An 18,233-nucleotide genomic window follows, 5' to 3' on the forward strand; every position below is an offset into this window, starting at 1 on the left:
GTTAACTGTTAAGTGATGCTGTCTTTGTGGCCTAACATATGGTCTATCATTGAGAATGAGCCATGTGGACTTCGGTAGAATATGTATTCCAGTTTCATGAGGTGAATGACTCTGAAAATGTCCAATAGTTCTAGTTTATCTATCTCTTCATTTAGCTCCCTCATTTCTTTATTGATTTTTCTGCTTGGATTATCTGTCAAGTTGAGAGAATTAGGTTTTGAAATATCCTACTATGACTGTGTTGCTGTTAATATATTTTTGTAGCTTTTTCAGTTGATGTTTGCTGTATTGAGATGGCTTCTCATTGGATGCATAGATGTTAATAATTGTTAAGTCCTCTTGGTTGGCTGGTCCTCTGAGTATTAAGTAATGTCCATCCCTGTCTTTTTAATTTTATTTATTTTAAAGTCTAGCCTGTCAGATATGAGAATACCTGTTTCTGCCCCTTTTTTGTGGGCCATTGGCTTGTATGATAGTTTTCCAAACTTTCACTTTGAGTCTGTGTTTGTCTTGTTGAGTTAGGTGGGTTTTCTGTAGACAACATATTATTGGGTTGTGTTTTCTGATCCATCTTCCTACTCTGTGCCTTTTTTTTTTAAATCTTTTCTCTCTCTCTTTTTTTTTTTTTTTTATAAAAAAGAGACATTATCAAAACCATAGAATAAGAGGGGTACAACTCCACACAATTCCCTCAACCAGCTCTCTGTATCCCACCCCTTCCCCTGATAGCTTTCCTATTCTTTATCCCTGTGGGAGTATGGACCCAAGGTCATTGTGGGGTGCAGAAGGTTGAAGGTCTGGCTTCTGTAATTACTTCCCTGCTGAATATGGTTGTTGACTGGTCGATCCATAGTCCCAACCTGCCTCTCTCTTTCCCTATTAGGGTGGGGCTCTTGGGATGTGGAGTTCTAGGACATGTTGGTGGGGTCGTCTGTCCTAAGGTGGGTGATGGCGCACCTGGTTGAGTGCATATGTTACAAAGCCAAACAAATTGTTAACTAATCATGAACCTATAGGCTGGAATAATGCAGATGAAGAGTTGAGGGGGGGTGGTCTTCATTTTGGAGATAGCTAGTAGGCATACTTTAGTTATATTCCAAAGTGCCTGTGGCAATACTAGTTTTTTTTTTTTCCCTCCCCCTGAGCCTGTAATCAGATATGCAGGTGGGAGATGATGTCATGGGTGGAAAAGGGACAAAAAGCTGGATCAGGGAAGAGAGTAGCTCCCTAATATGGAAAAGCGGTATAAATATTGTTGACCGTAAACCCCATCGATATTATTTGGACTGGGGCCCATATTCAGCTTAGGAGTCTATATGACTGCATCATCCCTGTAGTTCTGAGCTCACATTCTGTGGTCATGAGTAGGAACGTTCCAAGCTTTGCCAATATTGACCCATCTTCCTCAGGTGCAGCATAGAGTATGTTGTTCATTCTCCCTTTGCAGGATGGAACATTCTCTACCGTTGTTGATCCAAGTTGAAAGGTCCTATTGGGTGCCCACAAAGGGGTTATTTTGTTGTTCCTGATAGAGATGACCAGTAACAATGGAGAGATGGATTTATTTGAGATCTTGGCCCATCATGTCTGTTTGGGAATCTCAGGACTCCCCACATAGGGCCCCAGCTGATGGGGTGGCCTGATAGTGACCAAAGAGTCATCATTACAGTATTCCACTCTCTTGCCCTTATTTAGCTTTTGCAGTCCTTGCTTTGCTAAGGTTAGCTTTGGAGTGACTGAGAGAACTATAATAGGACGTAGGTGAGGAGGGTATCTAAGTCTAAGTAGACACTATTTCATTATGAACTTTATACTGATTCACTGCTGCACTTTTGCTTTCAGGTATATATTTTGCCCTAATTTATGGCTACGTGTTAACATATGCCCTATCTCATGGGGCCTGGTCTCTATCTAGGTTTTGGGACTTTGTTAGGAAGTGAACTGCTTGAAATGGAATCAGAGAATATTGTGAAAGGAAATGTCTCACCGGAGTAATGAGGGTGAAGGGTTGACAGTCCATGCCTGAAGTCTCTGGACACAGTTTGAAGTGAAGCATACCAACGTGGTACTCATTGTGTTGATTAGGTTGGGATCAATATTATTTGGTATGAATTGAGAGGAGCATGCAGGAAAGTGAGCCCCACCCTAAAGGTTCCAGGACTGGGCAAAATATAGGCATTATAGTGGATATGTGAGTTTCCTTCTGTCTTAGGGTTCAAGAAGACAAAAGATAGTTATTGTTATAATCAGATTATTTGATAATTGTATTAACTTTGAAAAATCCCTTTGTTAGAGTTTGCTGTATCATACCCAACATCACCATAATTAAGTCCTTTGACATTATTTGTATATAGCTTTGCCACCGGTTGAATTAAGTCCTTTGACATTATTTGTATATAGCTTTGCCACCGGTTGCTTCTGTTCTTCCTGGTCTAGCCTTTTGAAAAGAGTCAACATATCACAAGACTCAGCCTATGTATTAAAAAGACTCAGTCTCTCTTTAAAAGGTTTCAGACATTTAATCAATTTTCCCCCTTGTATTAATTAGTGATTTCTATGACTAGAAATTAATAGGAGTGTACATAAACATCATTCCCACCACCAAAATTCTGTGTCCCATCCTAAACCCTCCCCCTTGCCTCCCAGTGAAGCCGAATATCCACCCTCACCCCAGGGTTTTTACTTTGGTGCCCTACTCCAGATTTAGTCAAATTCTGCTTTTAGTTTTTAGTCAAATTCCCTTTCTGTTCTTCTTTCTCAACTTCTGTTTATGAGTGGGACCATCCCATACTCATCTTTATCTTTCTGACTTAGCTCACTTAACATAATTCCTTCTAGCTCCATCCAAGATGGGTCAGAGAAGGTGGGTTCATTGTTCTTAATAGTTGCATAGTATTCTACTGTGTATATATACCACAGCTTTCTCAGCCACTCATGTTTTTGGTACCCTGGGTTGCTTCCAGGTTTTAGCTATTATGAATTGTGCTGCTGTGAACATAGGTGTACACATACCTTTTTGGTTGGGTGTTATGGAATCCGTGGGGTATATCCCCAGGAGTGGAATTACTGGGTCATATGGAAGGTCCATGTCTAGCCTTGTGAGAGTTCTCCATACTGCTGTCTACAGAGGCTGATCCGATTTACATTCCCACCAGTAGTGTAGAAAGGTTCCTCTGTCCCCACAACCTTTCCAGCATTTCTTGCTGCTGTCCTTTTTGATGTATACCATTCTCACATGAGTGAGGTAGTATGTCAATGTTGTCTTTATTTGCATTTTTCTGACAGCGACCTGGAACAATTTTTTTATGTGTTTGTTAGCCTTTTGCATCTCTTCTGTAGTGAATGTTCTGTTCATAACCTCTGCCCATTTTTGGATGGGGTCATTTGATTTTTTTCTTGCTAAGTTTTCTGAGCTCTTCGTATATCTAAGTTATTGGTCTCTTGTCTAATGTATGACATGTGAAGATCTTCTCCCATTCTGTGAGGGGTCTCCTTGTTTGTGTGGTAGTTTCTTTGGCTGTGCAGAAGCTTTTCAATTTCTGTTGTAACATCCAGGTCCTTGATCCATTTGGAGTTGATTTTTGTTTCTGGTGAGATAAAGTGGTTCAGTTTCATTCTTCTGCATGTTTCAATCCCGCTTTCCCAGCAACATTTGTTGAAGAGAGCCTCTCCATTTAATACTTTGGGCCCCCTTATCAAAGATTAGATGTCCATCGGTGTGGGATTTTAGTTCTGGGCTTTCAATTCTGTTCCACTGGTATGTGTGCCCATTTTTGTTCCAGTACCAGGCTGTTTTGATGATGATGGCCTTATAATATAGTTTGAGATCTGGGAGTGTGATGCCTCCATTTCTGTTTCTTTTTCTCAAGATTATTTGGGCAATTCTAGGTGTTTTCTGGTTCCAGATAAATGATTGCAGTGTTTGTTCTATTCTCTTAAAGAAGCTTGCTTGAACTTTGATGGGTATTGTGTTAAATTTTATATGGCTCTGGGGAGATTATTCACTTTGATGATATTAATTCTTCCAATCTATGAGCATGGGATGTCTTTCCATTTCTTGGTATCCTTTTCTATTTCCTTGAATAGTGACTCATAGTTTTCAGTATACAAGTCTTTTACTTCTTTGGTCAGGTTGATTCCTAGGTATTTTATTGATTTTGCTGCAACAGTGAATGGCAATGATTTCTGGATGTCTTCTTCTTTTGATTTAGTGTTTGCATAAAGAAATGCCACTGATTTTTGTACATTGATTTTGTAGCCTGGCAACTTGCTATATTGCCTAATGACTTCCAGTAGTTTTCTGCTGGATTCTTTAGGTTATTCTATGTATACTATCATATCGTCTGTAAATAGTGAGAGCTTGACTTCTTCCCTTCCAATCTGTATTCCTTTGATTTCTTTCTCTTGCCTGATTGCTATGGCAAGAACTTCCAGTACTATGTTGAAGATTAATGGTGACAGTGGACAGTCCTCTCTAGTCCCTGATCTGAGGGGGACTGCTTTCAGCTTCTGTCCATTGAGGATGATGTTGGCTCTATGTTTGCTGTGTATTGACTCACTATCTTGAGGAATTTCCCATCTAGTCCCATTTTTGGAGTGGTTTGAGCATGTATTGGTGTTGGATTTTGTCACAAGCTTTCTCTGCATCTACTGTGATAATCTTGTGGTTGTTGGTTTTGCGTTTATTGATGTGTTGAATGACATTGATTGACTTACGGATGTTGAACCAGCCTTGCATTCCTGGGATAAATCTCGGTTGTGATGAACAATCTTTTTGATATACTGCTGTATCCGGTTGGCCAGGATATTGTTTAATATTTTGGCATCTATTTTCATCAGAGATATCAGTCTGTAGTTTTCCTTTTTTGTTGTGTCTCTATCTGCTTTTAGTATCAGGGTGATGTTGGCTTCATAGAAGGTGGAAGGGAGTCTTCCTGTTTCTTCAATCTTGTGGAAGAGCTTTAGAAGTATAGGTATTAACTATTCCTGAATGTTTTGTAGAATTCTATTGTGAGACCATCTGGTATAGGACTTTTGTTCTTGGGAAGATTCTTAATAACTGTTTGGATTTCTTTGTTTAGGATTGATGCATTTAGGTTTTGTAGTTCTTCTTGATTCAGTTTTGGAAGGACATATGTTTCTAGGAATTCTTCCAGATTTTTTAGCTTGGTGACGTATAGTTAGTTCTTCATAGAAGTTTCGCATGGTTTTCTGGATTTCTGTGGTGTCAGTTATGGTATCTCCTCTATTGTTTACAATTCTTCTATTTATTTGTGTCTTCTTTTTTTTTTTTTTTTTTAGTGAGTCTGGCTGGGGGTTTGTCAGTCTTGTTTAATTTTTCAAAGAGCCAACATTTGGCTTCATTAATCTTTTGTATGGCTCTCTTATTTTCAGTGTTGTTTATTTCTGCTCTAATTTTAGTGATTTCAGTTCTTCTTGTTGCTTTAGCGTTCCTTTCTTCCTCGTCCTCTAAGTCCTTAAAGTGTGCAGTAAAGTCGTTTATTTGAGCTTTTTCTTGTTCTCTAATATGTTATTGTATGGCTTTGAGTTTCCCTCTCAGTACTGCTTTAGCTGTGTCCCAAGTATTTTGATAACTTGTGTCTTCATTTTCATTTGTTTCCAGGACCATTTGAATTTCTTGCTTGAGAGTCTCTCTTACCCAGTGGCTTTTATGCATTATGTTGTTCAGTTACAAAATTCTGTGTAATTTTATTTTTGTTGTTGAATGTTAGCTTTACACCACTGTGGTCTGAGTTGATACTTGGGATTATTTCAATACTCTTGAATTTGTTAATAGTGTCTTTGTGGCCTAACATGTGGTCTGTCCTTGAGGATGTGCTGTGTGAATTTGAAAATGTGTGTATTCCAGTTTTTTGGAGTGAAGAACTCTGAAAATATCCAGGAGGTCTTTTCTGTTCATCTCATTTTATTCCTTGGTTTCTTTGTTGATTCTCTGCTTTGTTGATCTGTCTAAGTATGAGAGTGTGGTGTAGAAGTCTCTGGCTATTATTGTATTAGTATTGATGTATTTTTGTAGTTCTTTCAGTAGATGTTTGATGTATTTATTTGGTCCCTCATTGGCTGCATAGTTGTTAATAATTGTTAAATGTTCTTGGTTGATTTATCATTATGTAATGGCCTTATCTATCTTTTATTACTTTTTTAAATTTAACTTCTATTGTGTCAGAGATGAAAATGGCTGTTCTTGCCCTTTTTTGTGGTGCATTAACCTGTATGATAGTTTCCCATCCTTCACTTTGTCTGTGTTTATCTTGTTGGGTCAGGTGGGATTCTTGCAATCACCATATGGTTGGGCTGTGTTTTCTGATCCATCCTTCCACTCTGTGCCTTTTAATGGGTGAGTTTAAGCCACTGACATTTATTGATATTATGGATTTAATGTATTGTAGTGCCAGTATTCAACAATTTTTTATTTACCCTGTTATATGGCAAGTAGTATGGTGATGTTCTTGTTTTTAACAGGTCTTTTAGATCTTCTTTCAGGGTAGGCTTGGTGATGATTGCCTTCTTGTCTGTCTGAGGTTTTGATCCCTCAATCTAGTTTGAATGAAAGTCCAGCAGGATACATTATTCTTGGTTGAAACCCTTTTTCATTCAGGGCTTAATAAATATCTTGCCATTCTCTTCTGGCTTTTAGAGTTTGAGTGGAGAAGTCTGCTGATAGTCTTATGGGTTTTCCAATGTGTATGACTTTTTGTTTTTCTCTTGCAGCCTTTAGGATCCTTTCTTCTTGCTTACTTCTTTTCATTGTAACTATGATGTGTATTGGTGTCTTCAGGTCTGGGTAGATTCTGTTTGGGACTCTCTGGGCCTCTTGAATCTTAATGTCCTTTCTGTTATTTAAGTCTGGGAAGTTTTTTTATTATTTCCTCTAGAATGTTTACTTCTCCTTCCTCTCTTCCTCTGGTAGGCCAATTATACGAATGTTACTTCTTTTGAGATCATCCCATCCTTTACGTCTCTCTTGTTGTTTTCTGTGTCTCTCAATCTCTTTTTGAGCTCTTTTACCTCTTTCTTAGTTTTCTGTAGCTCCTTCTCTGTCTAATTCTGTTTTCTTCTTCTGTTAGTCTGCTTTCCCTTCCTTCAGCTTCTTTCTTCAGTTCAGTTATAGTATTAGCTTGTTCTGCTAATTGGCCTTTTAGCTCAGGTATTTCAGTTTTCAGTTCTTTAATTACCTCAAGATAGCTTCTATTTTCCTTGAGGGTCTCATCTGTTGTTTCCCTAATTCTGATAGCCCTTTCCTCCATAGTTGTCTTCATTTCAATTATTATTAGGTTTACTCTTGCTTGCATACATTTCTTATCTATGCTTACTTCTGACTGATTTGGAGTCTCTTCTGGCCTCTTGTTCTGATTCATTGTGGTAGCAGTTTGATTCGCTCTTGATTTAACTTTTTTTTATTCGTGTGGTTTTTATTTTTCTGTTCTGTTGTTCTTCAATTGTTGTGTTTTGAGTGCAAGCCACACTTTACTAAATACCTTTATGACAAATGCAGTCACAAACCTCAGAAATTACAACAATAGTAACTGAAGCAAGCAAGGATTGATGCTTTCAACTAATACCAGTTAGCCAAACAACATCTTCAGTCCAAGAAAAAATAGCAACCGAATCCAACAGAAAAAGAGAAAGGAAAAAAAGAAAAGCAAGAATAAACAATTATGCAAATCTACTGTCCACTGTAAATTCTAGGGATTGCAAAAGGAGAAAGGGAAGTAGAGAAGACACATACACATACACAGGGAGAGAGAGTCCACTCTGAATCAGATTTTTTTCCCCCAAAATAATTCACAAACGAGTATCACTGAATTCAGAAAGCAAAAGAAGAAGGAAAGAAGAAAAGAAAAAAAAAGAGCCGTGAAAGGAAAGATTTTTTTTTAATTAGCTAGGAGGAGGGAAAAAGGAGAGTTGAGGGAAGATGGAAAGAGATACAAATTTCTCTCACAGTGGATAGGACACCAATCACCTAGCAATGGAAAAAACAACAACAGTTAATTTTGGTCAGCCTGAAGAAGGAGGTGGGAAAAGGGATATATGTATACAATAATAGTAATAATAAAATAAAATAGAGTAAAAAACCCTAACAGTCAGTCTGCAGCTTATATTGCTCCGGATTGGCTGCAAGCAGCTTGAGGAAAGACAGCCAATTGTAAGAAGTATCTCCCCCCCCCCCAAAAAAAAAAAAACCCACCTCCAGGTAGTCTTTCCCAGGTAGCAATGAGACTCTGATTGGTCAGGTATTTTGTCACTGAAATAGAGCTCCAGCCACTTTAAAAAAAGAGAAGGAAAAGGCTTGGAAGGACACTCCCGGTGAGCCAGGAATCTTGGTAAAAAAAAATAGCTGAGTGGGAAAGCCTGCTAGGAAAGGTTGTCCAGCTCTGGAGGCTGCTTCTGTGGTAGGGGGGATGGGTAAGCTCAGAAATAATCAAAAAGTTTTTTCTTTGTTCCCCTTGCCTCCATTTGCCAACCCAAAAATCGGTTATAGGACTCCTCCTTAGTGTCACCCTGAACACCCCTTGTTCACCCTCCTACTGAAGGCCCAGTATCCTACCCTGTCCAGAGAATCCCAGCTCACAAGCTGCTGCTTGTTGGAGCTCAAGCCAGCTGCTGTTTCCAAGTTACCATCTTGGCTCCGTTCCCATCAGTTTCAGATTTTACTGAAAATCTTTTGAGTTGCTTATAAGACTCCATTATTTGCCTCCAGCACTACATGCACACTCTCCCTGTTTATTTACTGAGGCTTTCAAGTCTTTTGTCCTCTCTCCTTTTCACTGACTCAGTCCTATAGTTATTTCTACCATTTTCCCCACCTTCTCTGTAATTCTTCCTCTGTCTCTTGCATTTTCATTATTTTCCTAGTATATGGGATCATTCCCCAAGCATGTGTAGTCTGTACATGCATTCTCTAGCATCTCTCCTTTTCTCTCTTGCTTATTTTCTATTCAGACTTTTACTTTAAAACTACTCCAGAATCCTTGTCAAGGTTACCATCTGTCACTTCCACATTACTAAATCTGAATGGTGTACATGCAGTTCTCATTCTTTTTGACTCAGTAGCATTTCACATAGTTCACTACCCTCCCCTTACAGCACTGTCTTCAATTGATCTCAGGATACAGCACTAGCTTGGGTTTTATCTTACACTTCAGACCATATTCTGATGGTTTTTTTTCCTGATTATTCATTTCCCCAAACAATAACAAAGAGTGCCCAGAACTCATACATTGGATCTCTTGCTTGACTTTCTGCACTGTAATTTCATCCAGTGGTATAGTTTGATATACCTTCTATTTGCTGATGTCTTACCTCACTTAAAATCTCATATATCTAGCTATAGTAGTGACCTTTTATCCAGAGACATATATTCCATGACCCCTAGTAAATGGCTGGAATCATGGGTTGTACCAAGCCCTTTTATTTCAAGAAATACACATCTGTGATAAGGCTTAACTTATACATTAGGCATAGTAAGATTAATAATAATAGTTAATGGTAAAGAAGAATATTATAACAGTGTACTATAGTATATGAAAGTTAGAAGAGGCACCAGGTGTAGTGCACATATTATTGTGCTTGAGGATCCAGATTCAAGCCTCTGGTCCCCATCCACCCGTATGAATGAGTAGTATTGCAGATGTCTCTGTCTTTCTCTGTCTCTCTCTCTTCCTAATGCCCTCTTTATCTTTGTGAGAAAGCGGGGGGAGGGGGAAATATAGCCACCAGGAGCAGTGGAGTGACCATTGTGACCAAATGCCAGCAATATCCCTCATGACAACAACAAAAAAAAAGAGCGAGAGGAAGGAAGGAAGCTAGTTGAGATAGTCTCTCAACTGTCTTACTGTATTTGGTTAAGGGTAGCTGCTGTACTTGATTCATATCAAATAACAACTTAAGCTTACTATTTTCTAAACTGAATTTCTGATATTCCTTTCAAACTTACTTTTCCTGTGGTCTTCCCTACTTTTGGTTAGTAGCTGTTCTGTTCTATTAGCTCAAACTGAGAAACTTAAAGTCATTCTTTTTTGTTAATTAGTGGTTTAATAATGACTAACAGGATTATAGGATATGAGGGATATAATTCCGTATAATTCACATCACCAGAGTTCTGTATCCCATTCCCTCCATTGGAAGGTTTCCTATTCTTTATCCCTCTGGGAGTATGGACCAAAATTCTTCAAATCATTCTTAACTGTTAGAAGATGATATTTAAGTGTTCTGTGTTTTGTTTTGTTTTTTGTTTGTTTGCATTGCCCTTAAGTTTCCTTAAAAATGGGTTGCTCCCAGAGGGATAGAGAATGGGAAAGCTATCAGGGGAGGGGATGGAATATGGAGATTGGGTGGTGGGAATTGTGTGGAGTTGTACCCCTTCCACCCTATGGTTTTGTTAATTTACCCTTTCTTAAATAAAAAATAAAATGGGTTTATTTAGATATCTTTATTAGCTTGAAAGTTTTGTCACTTCATGCCCTGCTAGGTTATATAAAAAAAATGTTATACATAATTGAATAAAACATTTGTATTATTTTTAGCTTGTAGTGATAAATGATTCTGTTTTCCTAGGCTCATTCATGGACATTGCTTCTACAAATACCAGTAATAAAAGTGACACTAATATGGAGCAAGTTCCTGCCACAAATGACACTATTAAACGCTTAGAATCAAAATTGTTGAAAAGTCAAGCAAAGCAGGTTTGTTTTGTTACTGAAAGTAAAATAATATGGTGACCTTATATGTAGTCATATTACACTAGCTAAAATTATTTTCCATCTTTCATTACACAAATTTTGAATTCAACTTAAGATGCAGGACATAGATTTTTCTGCTGTTTATTGCCAAATTGCTTTCCCTTCTAATGATTGCTGCCTGTAACAATGCTGCAATTACTTTCCTTTGAGGATGCCTAACTTTAATAGTTGATGTTAAAATGTAAAATGGTTATTTCTAATATACATATTTCCTGACCACAGTGCCTCATTAAAGAGTTGTCATAACTCTTGTTTCATGCTTTGCAATATATTATGATTTTTGCCATTATTGGCATAAAAAAAATAACCTGCAGGATTTAAATTGACTAGTAATCAGAGCATTTAGCTCACAATTCCAGTGACTGCCATTTTCTCTCTTTTTAATTGGGGGGGGGGGTTAATGGTTTATAGTCAACAATAAAATACAGTAACAAAAAGTAAAATACAGTAGTTTGTACATGTGTAACAATTCTCAGTTTTACACATAACAGTTCAACCCCCTCTGGGTCCTCCTCTGCCATCATGTTCCAGGACCTGAACTCTCCACCCCAGAGTCCTTTACTTTGGTGCAATACACCTAATCAAGCAGAACCAAGTTCTGCTTTGTATTTTCTTATTTTTAAACTTCACTAATGGTGATTTAATAATGATAGGACAATATTGTGGGATAAAAAGGGAAGTTCATGCAGTTCCCACCACCAGCGTGCCATATCCCATTCCCCTCCATTGGAAGCTTCCCTATTCTTTATCCCTCTGGGTGTATGGACCAAAGATCTCTGTGGGGCACAGAGTTCTGGATTCTGAAATTGCTTCTCCACTGGTCATGGGTGTTGACAGGTTGATTCATACCCCCAGCCTTTTTCTGTTTTTTCCCTAGTAGGGTCAGTCTCTGGGGAGGTGGGGTTCTAGGACACATGGTAAGGTTGTCTTTCCTGGAAAGTCGGGCCGGTTTTTTTACCATTCTTAAAGACCAGTCTGCTACTTGCTCTCCCTCTGCCTGAATTTCCTTTTCAAAGCAGAACAGAATCTGTAGCTTGCTAGATTGCTCAGCATTTTTAATCATAAAGTGCTTTAGTAATTCAAATTTATTGTAATTTTAACAGAATGAATCTGGACGTTTAAGTTTGGGAGCTTCCCGCGGGAGCAGCATAGAGAGTTTGCCCCCCACTTCTGAGGGCAAGAGGATGAGTGCTGATATGTCTGAAATAGAAGCCAGAATTACTGCAACCACAGGTAAAAAAAAAAAAAAAAAGGAATTAAAAGCCTATGGAGTTGTGAAAATCGTTTCAGTAGTGGGTATGTGTGCCACACATATCTATTTAAATTCTATTAAAGCAGTAAGTTGAATTACAGTATGCTTTCCAAGCTTCTAGCAATAATTCACACCTAAAATTCTAAATGGCATGACATTTGAAATATTTGGATCATGAAAATATATGTTACTAATTAAGGATTTTTCAGATATGATTCTTTTAGTTCAAACATAAGTTGAAAATCCCAAGTGGGAATCTGAGATTGAGCAAAACTAAACTCAGGCAGTAGTATCTTCTTTTGTTTTGAGCTTGGCAGAAGAATATAATCTGTATCCAAATATGAATTTGCCTTAACGTCTATTTTCCTTTTCTCCCCCACTGGCAAAAACAACTGACTTGGTTGTGGCTGGTTATTTTGGCTGTAAAGTGAAAGATTGTGGTAGTTCTGTTTGATCTTGACAAAGCTAGCCTTTAAATCCATCTTATCTGTTCTTAAAATAATTAATTATGGAAGACTGATCAGCACAAAAGTAATTACATGTTTTATTACCTGATCAAACTGGCAGCCTTCATCTCTAACTGGGTTTCATTGTTTGTAATCATGCTTGTTTAATTCATTTTCTTTCTGATTCACAGTTGTAGGGGAGGTGATTATAAAAAAATAAACATTTCTGTGTGGAATAAGTGGGAAATATAAACAAACACTCCACCCCCAAGAAAACTTCTGTATTCATTCTACTCCAGAGATAAGCACTTAACCTTTTTGTATATTTGTTAATAGTCTTTTTAACTATATACATATGTTTTTCCATGTATATTTGCATATATATTTTTTAACGTAGGTAACCAAAGTTTTTTTAAGGATTTTTTTTTTTTCAACTGTTAAGTAAATTCTTATTTTGTGTGGAGCTCTTTTCAAAAGAAGTCCAGAAGACATCATCCTATACTTGTCTTTGACTAATCATGGTCACTGATTTTTATTAGTTAGCATTAGAGTCACTAACAGAATATCCAAAATAATGTTTTCTATCTCACATAAGCTTTGTTCTTTACACATGAACAAATCTGGAAGTAAGTTCTGTGATCATTAAGCAGTCATTCTATCTCTGAGTGTCATAATCCCTACCACATACATAGCTTCCATCCTCAAAGTCATCTTGTGCTTATTATAGTTCTAATTACTGTGTCCATATTCCATGCAGCCAGAAGGTAACATAAAAGAAAGAACAGAAGGGCATATGTTCAAGTTCTTCCAAGGAGTTCCCAGCAGTCCCTCCTAATAACTTCTGCATAGATGATTTCACATGGCTCTTGGAAGAAAGGAACTGCAATCTCACATGGGAACTTTACTATCTTGAGTAATGTCTGGGCTCTAAGAAGGAAGGAAAGACTAGAGGTTGTCAGAATACTAGCACTCTTTATCATACAGATAAATCTTCTGAAATGACCTAAGTTGGTGGTTAACAGCCACTGACATCGCCCCCTACCCCCATGTTTATGAGTCATTTGGTTCTGTGGAGAGAGGGTGTTTTAGTATAGTATCAGATAAACAGTGTTTTATCTGATACAGTGTATGCAAGGACATACCCTCACTTTGGAGAAGCTTTCTAACTCCAGGGATATTATTCAAAGTAGTCCTATGCTAAATACTACCCTAAAGCATGAAGTACTGTTATAATTTTAAGTCTGTGCTAGTATCAAAGTTCTACTTAAATGCAGTTTGTAATTGTTCTTTACAGAAATGTTTTTTTTAGGTTAAAAATGATCACATATTTAAATTGAACATTCATTGAAATTTCACAACTTTATATAATTCAGATCTCTTAGTGAGCCATCCTATTTTGAAAGGTTCATTAAGTCTCCAGCAGTTCAATATTATTTGTGTTTAACAAAATGTACCCTAAATTTTGGAAACTGCAGCAAATATTTAGTTTACTACAAGTATGTGTAAATGTTTATAATTATGAAAGCATACACTCATTTTGACTCAATAACTTTAATCAATTTTTACTTTATAGCATACTTCAAGAAACATCTAACATGAACATATTCCTATGTTTGTGTAATTAAAACAAATATGACAGCTTATTTCTTGCTTACTCTTTTCCTTCCCACTTTTACTCTTTCCTATCCCTCTCACATATCAGTAGTTTCACTTAGGGATATTATTTCTGTCAACATGGTTCATCTTTAGCTTCCTCATTTCCCTGCAGCTTTGTTTGTCTTTGTCCATTTTTTTTTTCCTGCTAATTAAAACCAGTGTGTGTGAACATCTTACATTGGTACTTGTCTGTTCCTTACTCATGCCTTTCCTAAGCATGGATGAAAAGTTGGATAGTTCTGCATGTCATTCTGCATGGAATGTCATTAACATAACTATTTGAAAAGTATTTTGTTTTTGTAGTTAATCGTTTTCTGTGTTACTGTTTGTGGTTGTTTGCATGTATACTTTAGGATATATATGTTTTTGCAGCCAATTCCAAGCCTAAACGGGGCCACCGTAAAACCGCTTCATTTGGCAACATTCTGGATGTCCCTGAGATCATCGTATCAGGTATCATAGACCACCTGAGTTGGTCTAATAGCTGTAGAACTGGAACAATAATCCCTGGAATTTGTAAAATGCTTCTTGCTCCAATTTTTATAGGGTATGAACATAGATACTTTGCCTGCAGTTATTAGGGAATCATGTTGAAAATTATACATTAATCTACACTAAAGTGGATTTGGGAGGATACATCATGTATCCAATAGTGAGAATACAAGATTGAGAGAGAGAGTGAATAAAAGATAAGGCAAAGCAAACCATTCCACAAGATGGAGACAATCAGACCAAAATTCTACCAGTTTTCTTTCACTTGTTAAGTGAGTAGGTATACTGAATGCAGCCTTTTTTTTTTCACCCAACAGAAAGAGGAAGCAAGTCTTTAAAAGTATCTGTTGTCCTTGGCTTCTTTCCTTTCTTTGTTGCTGCTTTTTTTGTTTATTTGTTGTTGTTGGGGGGGAGGTGTCCCCTAGGCTATCTCAACCTCTTTCTGTTGGTAGCAAACACAAAAGTTAAGAAAACAGAGTTTTTTAGTATTATTTTTCCTTAACAAGTAACAGAAACTAAGAAAAACTAGTATTTACTGGTTTTCAGGGTATCTTATCAAAGAATCACTGTCAGTTATGATTTCTAGTGTAATATCAAGACATTCTTTTTGCTTATGACCTTACACATGGTATTTAAGGGTCTCAAATTGGCATTGTTTTATTTCCTTTTCTAAAAAAAAGAAAAAAGGAAAAAAAATTTTGATTTCTGCCAGGACTTTATTGAGGCTTTGTGCTTGCATGATTTTACCTCTCCCAGCAGACATTTTTTTTTTCCTCAGAGCATGAAAGACAGAGGGAGAGACACCACAGCATATCTCCAGTGCTCACAAAGCTTCCCTTTGCATGGTGCCCCTGTGTGGTAGCAGGGGCTTGAACCTGGGTCCTCACACATAGTAGAGTGTACTGTACAAAGTGACCTGTCTCCAAGTCCCTGTTTTTCTTAATAATAATCACTTTACAGATGAATCTAAATTACTACTTTTGATGGAAAATTAATGCCATATGTGACCTTCAGTATTGGTTACTATATGCTATCAAAATTATCTGGTTTAATATCCCACACATAGTTTTAATAAATATATGCCCATTAAAATAAATAAACCATTATTGCATTCCAATGGCTAGGCATTGTGATACAGAAATATCAATTATACTGGAGCTCCAGTGGCACAATTGGTTAGCGTGCAGTACTTATACAGAAATGTCAAATATAAATTCTTAGAAGGGGCCAGACAGTGATGCACCCCCAGTCCCCACCTGCAGGGAGGAAGTTTCATTACCTGTGAAGCAGGGATGTAAGTGTCTTCCTCTCTCTTCCTCAACTCTCAGTTATTCTCTGTCTTACTAAATTAAGGGAAAAATTACCTCTAGAAGCAGTGGATTTGGTATGCAGGTACCAAATCCCAGCAATAAAAAGACACAATAGGGAGTCGGGTAGTAGTGCAGCGAGTTAAGTCCAGGTGGCACAAAGTGCAAGGACCGGGGTAAGAATCCTGGTTCGGCCCCCGGCTCTCCACCTCCAGGGGAGTCACTTCACAGGCGGTGAAGCAGGTTTGCAGGTGCCTTTCTCTCCCTTCTCTGTCTTCCTCTTCCCTCTCCAATTCTCTCTGTCCTATCCAATAATGACGACAACAATAATAAGTACAACAATAAAACAATAAGAGCAAGAAAAGGGAATAAATAAAATAAAATAAGACACAATAATAATATAAAAAGCTTTTATTTATTGAGTCGTGGTCTGCTTTGAGGTTAACAAAGCACTTGAGATAATTTTACTTCCATACTGGAGAGTTCTTTGTTTAAAGGAATAATACTCAGACTAAAGATGTGGCAACATTAAGCATATACGTAGTAGAATGCACAAATGAAGACCCTGGTTCAAACCCCAGCCTCCACTGAAGGAGGGAAGCTTTGTGAGCAGTGGAACAATGTTGCAGGTGTTTCTCCTAGTCTCTGACTTCCTCTCTTTGTCTCTCAACGTCTATTAAAAGAGAAAGAAAAGAGGAAAAAATAAAAACAACAACAACAAAACACCACGAGGGGTGGAGTTGTATAGGCACCAAGCTTCAGTATAATCTGGTGGAGAGAAAAAATAAGTTTTAATGATATATTTTTTTTTTTAGTTTTAGTAAATTTTAACTTATGCTATAAAAATATTGGATAGAAGATTGTTGGATTGCTTTAAATTTTTCTATTTTCTTCCTCTAAAATTTTAATACGGACACATCTTTATTTGGTTTTTAAAATTTATTTATAAAATAAAATATATATATATCAACAAGACCATAGGACAAAAGGGGTACAATTCCTATCACTGAAGTTCCATATCCCATCCCCTCCATTGGAAGCTTTCCTATTCTTTATCCCTCTGGGAGCAGGGACCCAGGATCATTATGGGGTATAGAAGGTAGAAGGTCTGGCTTCTGTAATTGCTTTTCTGCTGGACATGGGCATTGGTAGGTCGATCCATACTCCCAGCCTGTCCCTGTCTTTCCCTAATGGGGCAGGGGTATAGAGAGGTGGGGTTCCAGGACACATTGGTGAGGTCATTTGTCCAGGTAAGTCAGGTTGGCATCATGGTAGCATCTGCAGCTTGATGGCTGCAAAGCATTAAGATATAAAGCAGGACAAATTGTTTAATAATCAGGAAGCTAAAAGCAATAATATACCAGATAAGATGTTCCATTTTGGAAAAAGCTAGTAGGTCTGTTTTAGGTATATTCCAAGGGGCCCATGACTTTACTAATTTCTGCCTGAGCCTGACAGCTAACATGCAGGTAGGCCCAAGGTATTGTTTGGGGAGATGATGTCACAGTTGGAAATAGGACTAGAAAACTGGATCAAGGGAGAGAGTAGCTCCCAAATATGGGGAAAGTATATAAATATTGTTAACTGTAAACCCCATTGATTTGATCTAGGAGCTATATTCAATGCAGGAGCCTGTGTAACCTCTGCATCCCTGTAGGTCTGAGCTTGCATTCTGTGGTCATAGCTAGGAATATTCTAGGCTACATTCATTGCCAGACCCATCTTCCTCGGGTGGTAAAGTATTTTGGCCCATCTTCTCTTCAGAGAATGGAGCAGTCTCTTCCACTGTTGATCCACATAGAGGGCAAGGTTCTGTAAGGGCCCACAAAGGGTCCATTATGTTGTTCCTGATGGAGATGGCCAGTGACAGTGGAGAGAGGGAATCTTTTAGAGGTCTAGGCCCATCTATCTATGTGGAAATCCCAGGATTCCCATACTGGGGCACCAAGAGATGAGGTGGCCTAGTAGTAACCAAAAGAGCCATCATTAAAGTGTGCTGATCTCTTGCCTTTATTCAGCTTTTGTAGTCCTTACTTTGTCTGACAAGGTTAGCCAGGAGTATGTCAGGGAAATGAAATAGGATACCTAGGTCTTAGTAGAAACTATTTGATTATGTACTTTAATATAGATTTTCTTTATGTACTCACATTTTGTTTTTGTCACTCTCTAGGTTTCCATGGGTCTACTATTTCCTCCTGTCCTCACTGCAAATGAAGTAGGGATAAGTTGTAAAACTATATGTTGCCTCTTATAATAGCAATAGAAGAATACCTAAGAAATTTTATATTCCTTCCAACTACCTAAATGCCAAAGAGAA

At 37.7% G+C, this 18,233-nt stretch overlaps 1 protein-coding gene across 2 annotated transcripts in view; it reads left to right on the top strand.

Annotated features, from left to right (window-relative positions):
- The window catches only part of MAP3K7 (mitogen-activated protein kinase kinase kinase 7), a 106,912-nt gene that overhangs the window by 51,788 nt on the left and 36,891 nt on the right, over window positions 1–18,233 (top strand). Inside the window, exons 10-12 of one of the 2 annotated variants that reach the window (XM_060205477.1) lie at window positions 10,579–10,706; window positions 11,867–11,996; window positions 14,490–14,570. In XM_060205477.1, the coding sequence (XP_060061460.1) occupies window positions 10,579–10,706; window positions 11,867–11,996; window positions 14,490–14,570 (339 nt within the window). The remainder of the gene's footprint in view (window positions 1–10,578; window positions 10,707–11,866; window positions 11,997–14,489; window positions 14,571–18,233) is intronic. The other variant, XM_060205478.1, reaches the window with a different exon arrangement.

This window comes from Erinaceus europaeus, chromosome 13 (assembly GCF_950295315.1).
Source record: "Erinaceus europaeus chromosome 13, mEriEur2.1, whole genome shotgun sequence".
Taxonomy (NCBI): domain Eukaryota; kingdom Metazoa; phylum Chordata; class Mammalia; order Eulipotyphla; family Erinaceidae; genus Erinaceus; species Erinaceus europaeus.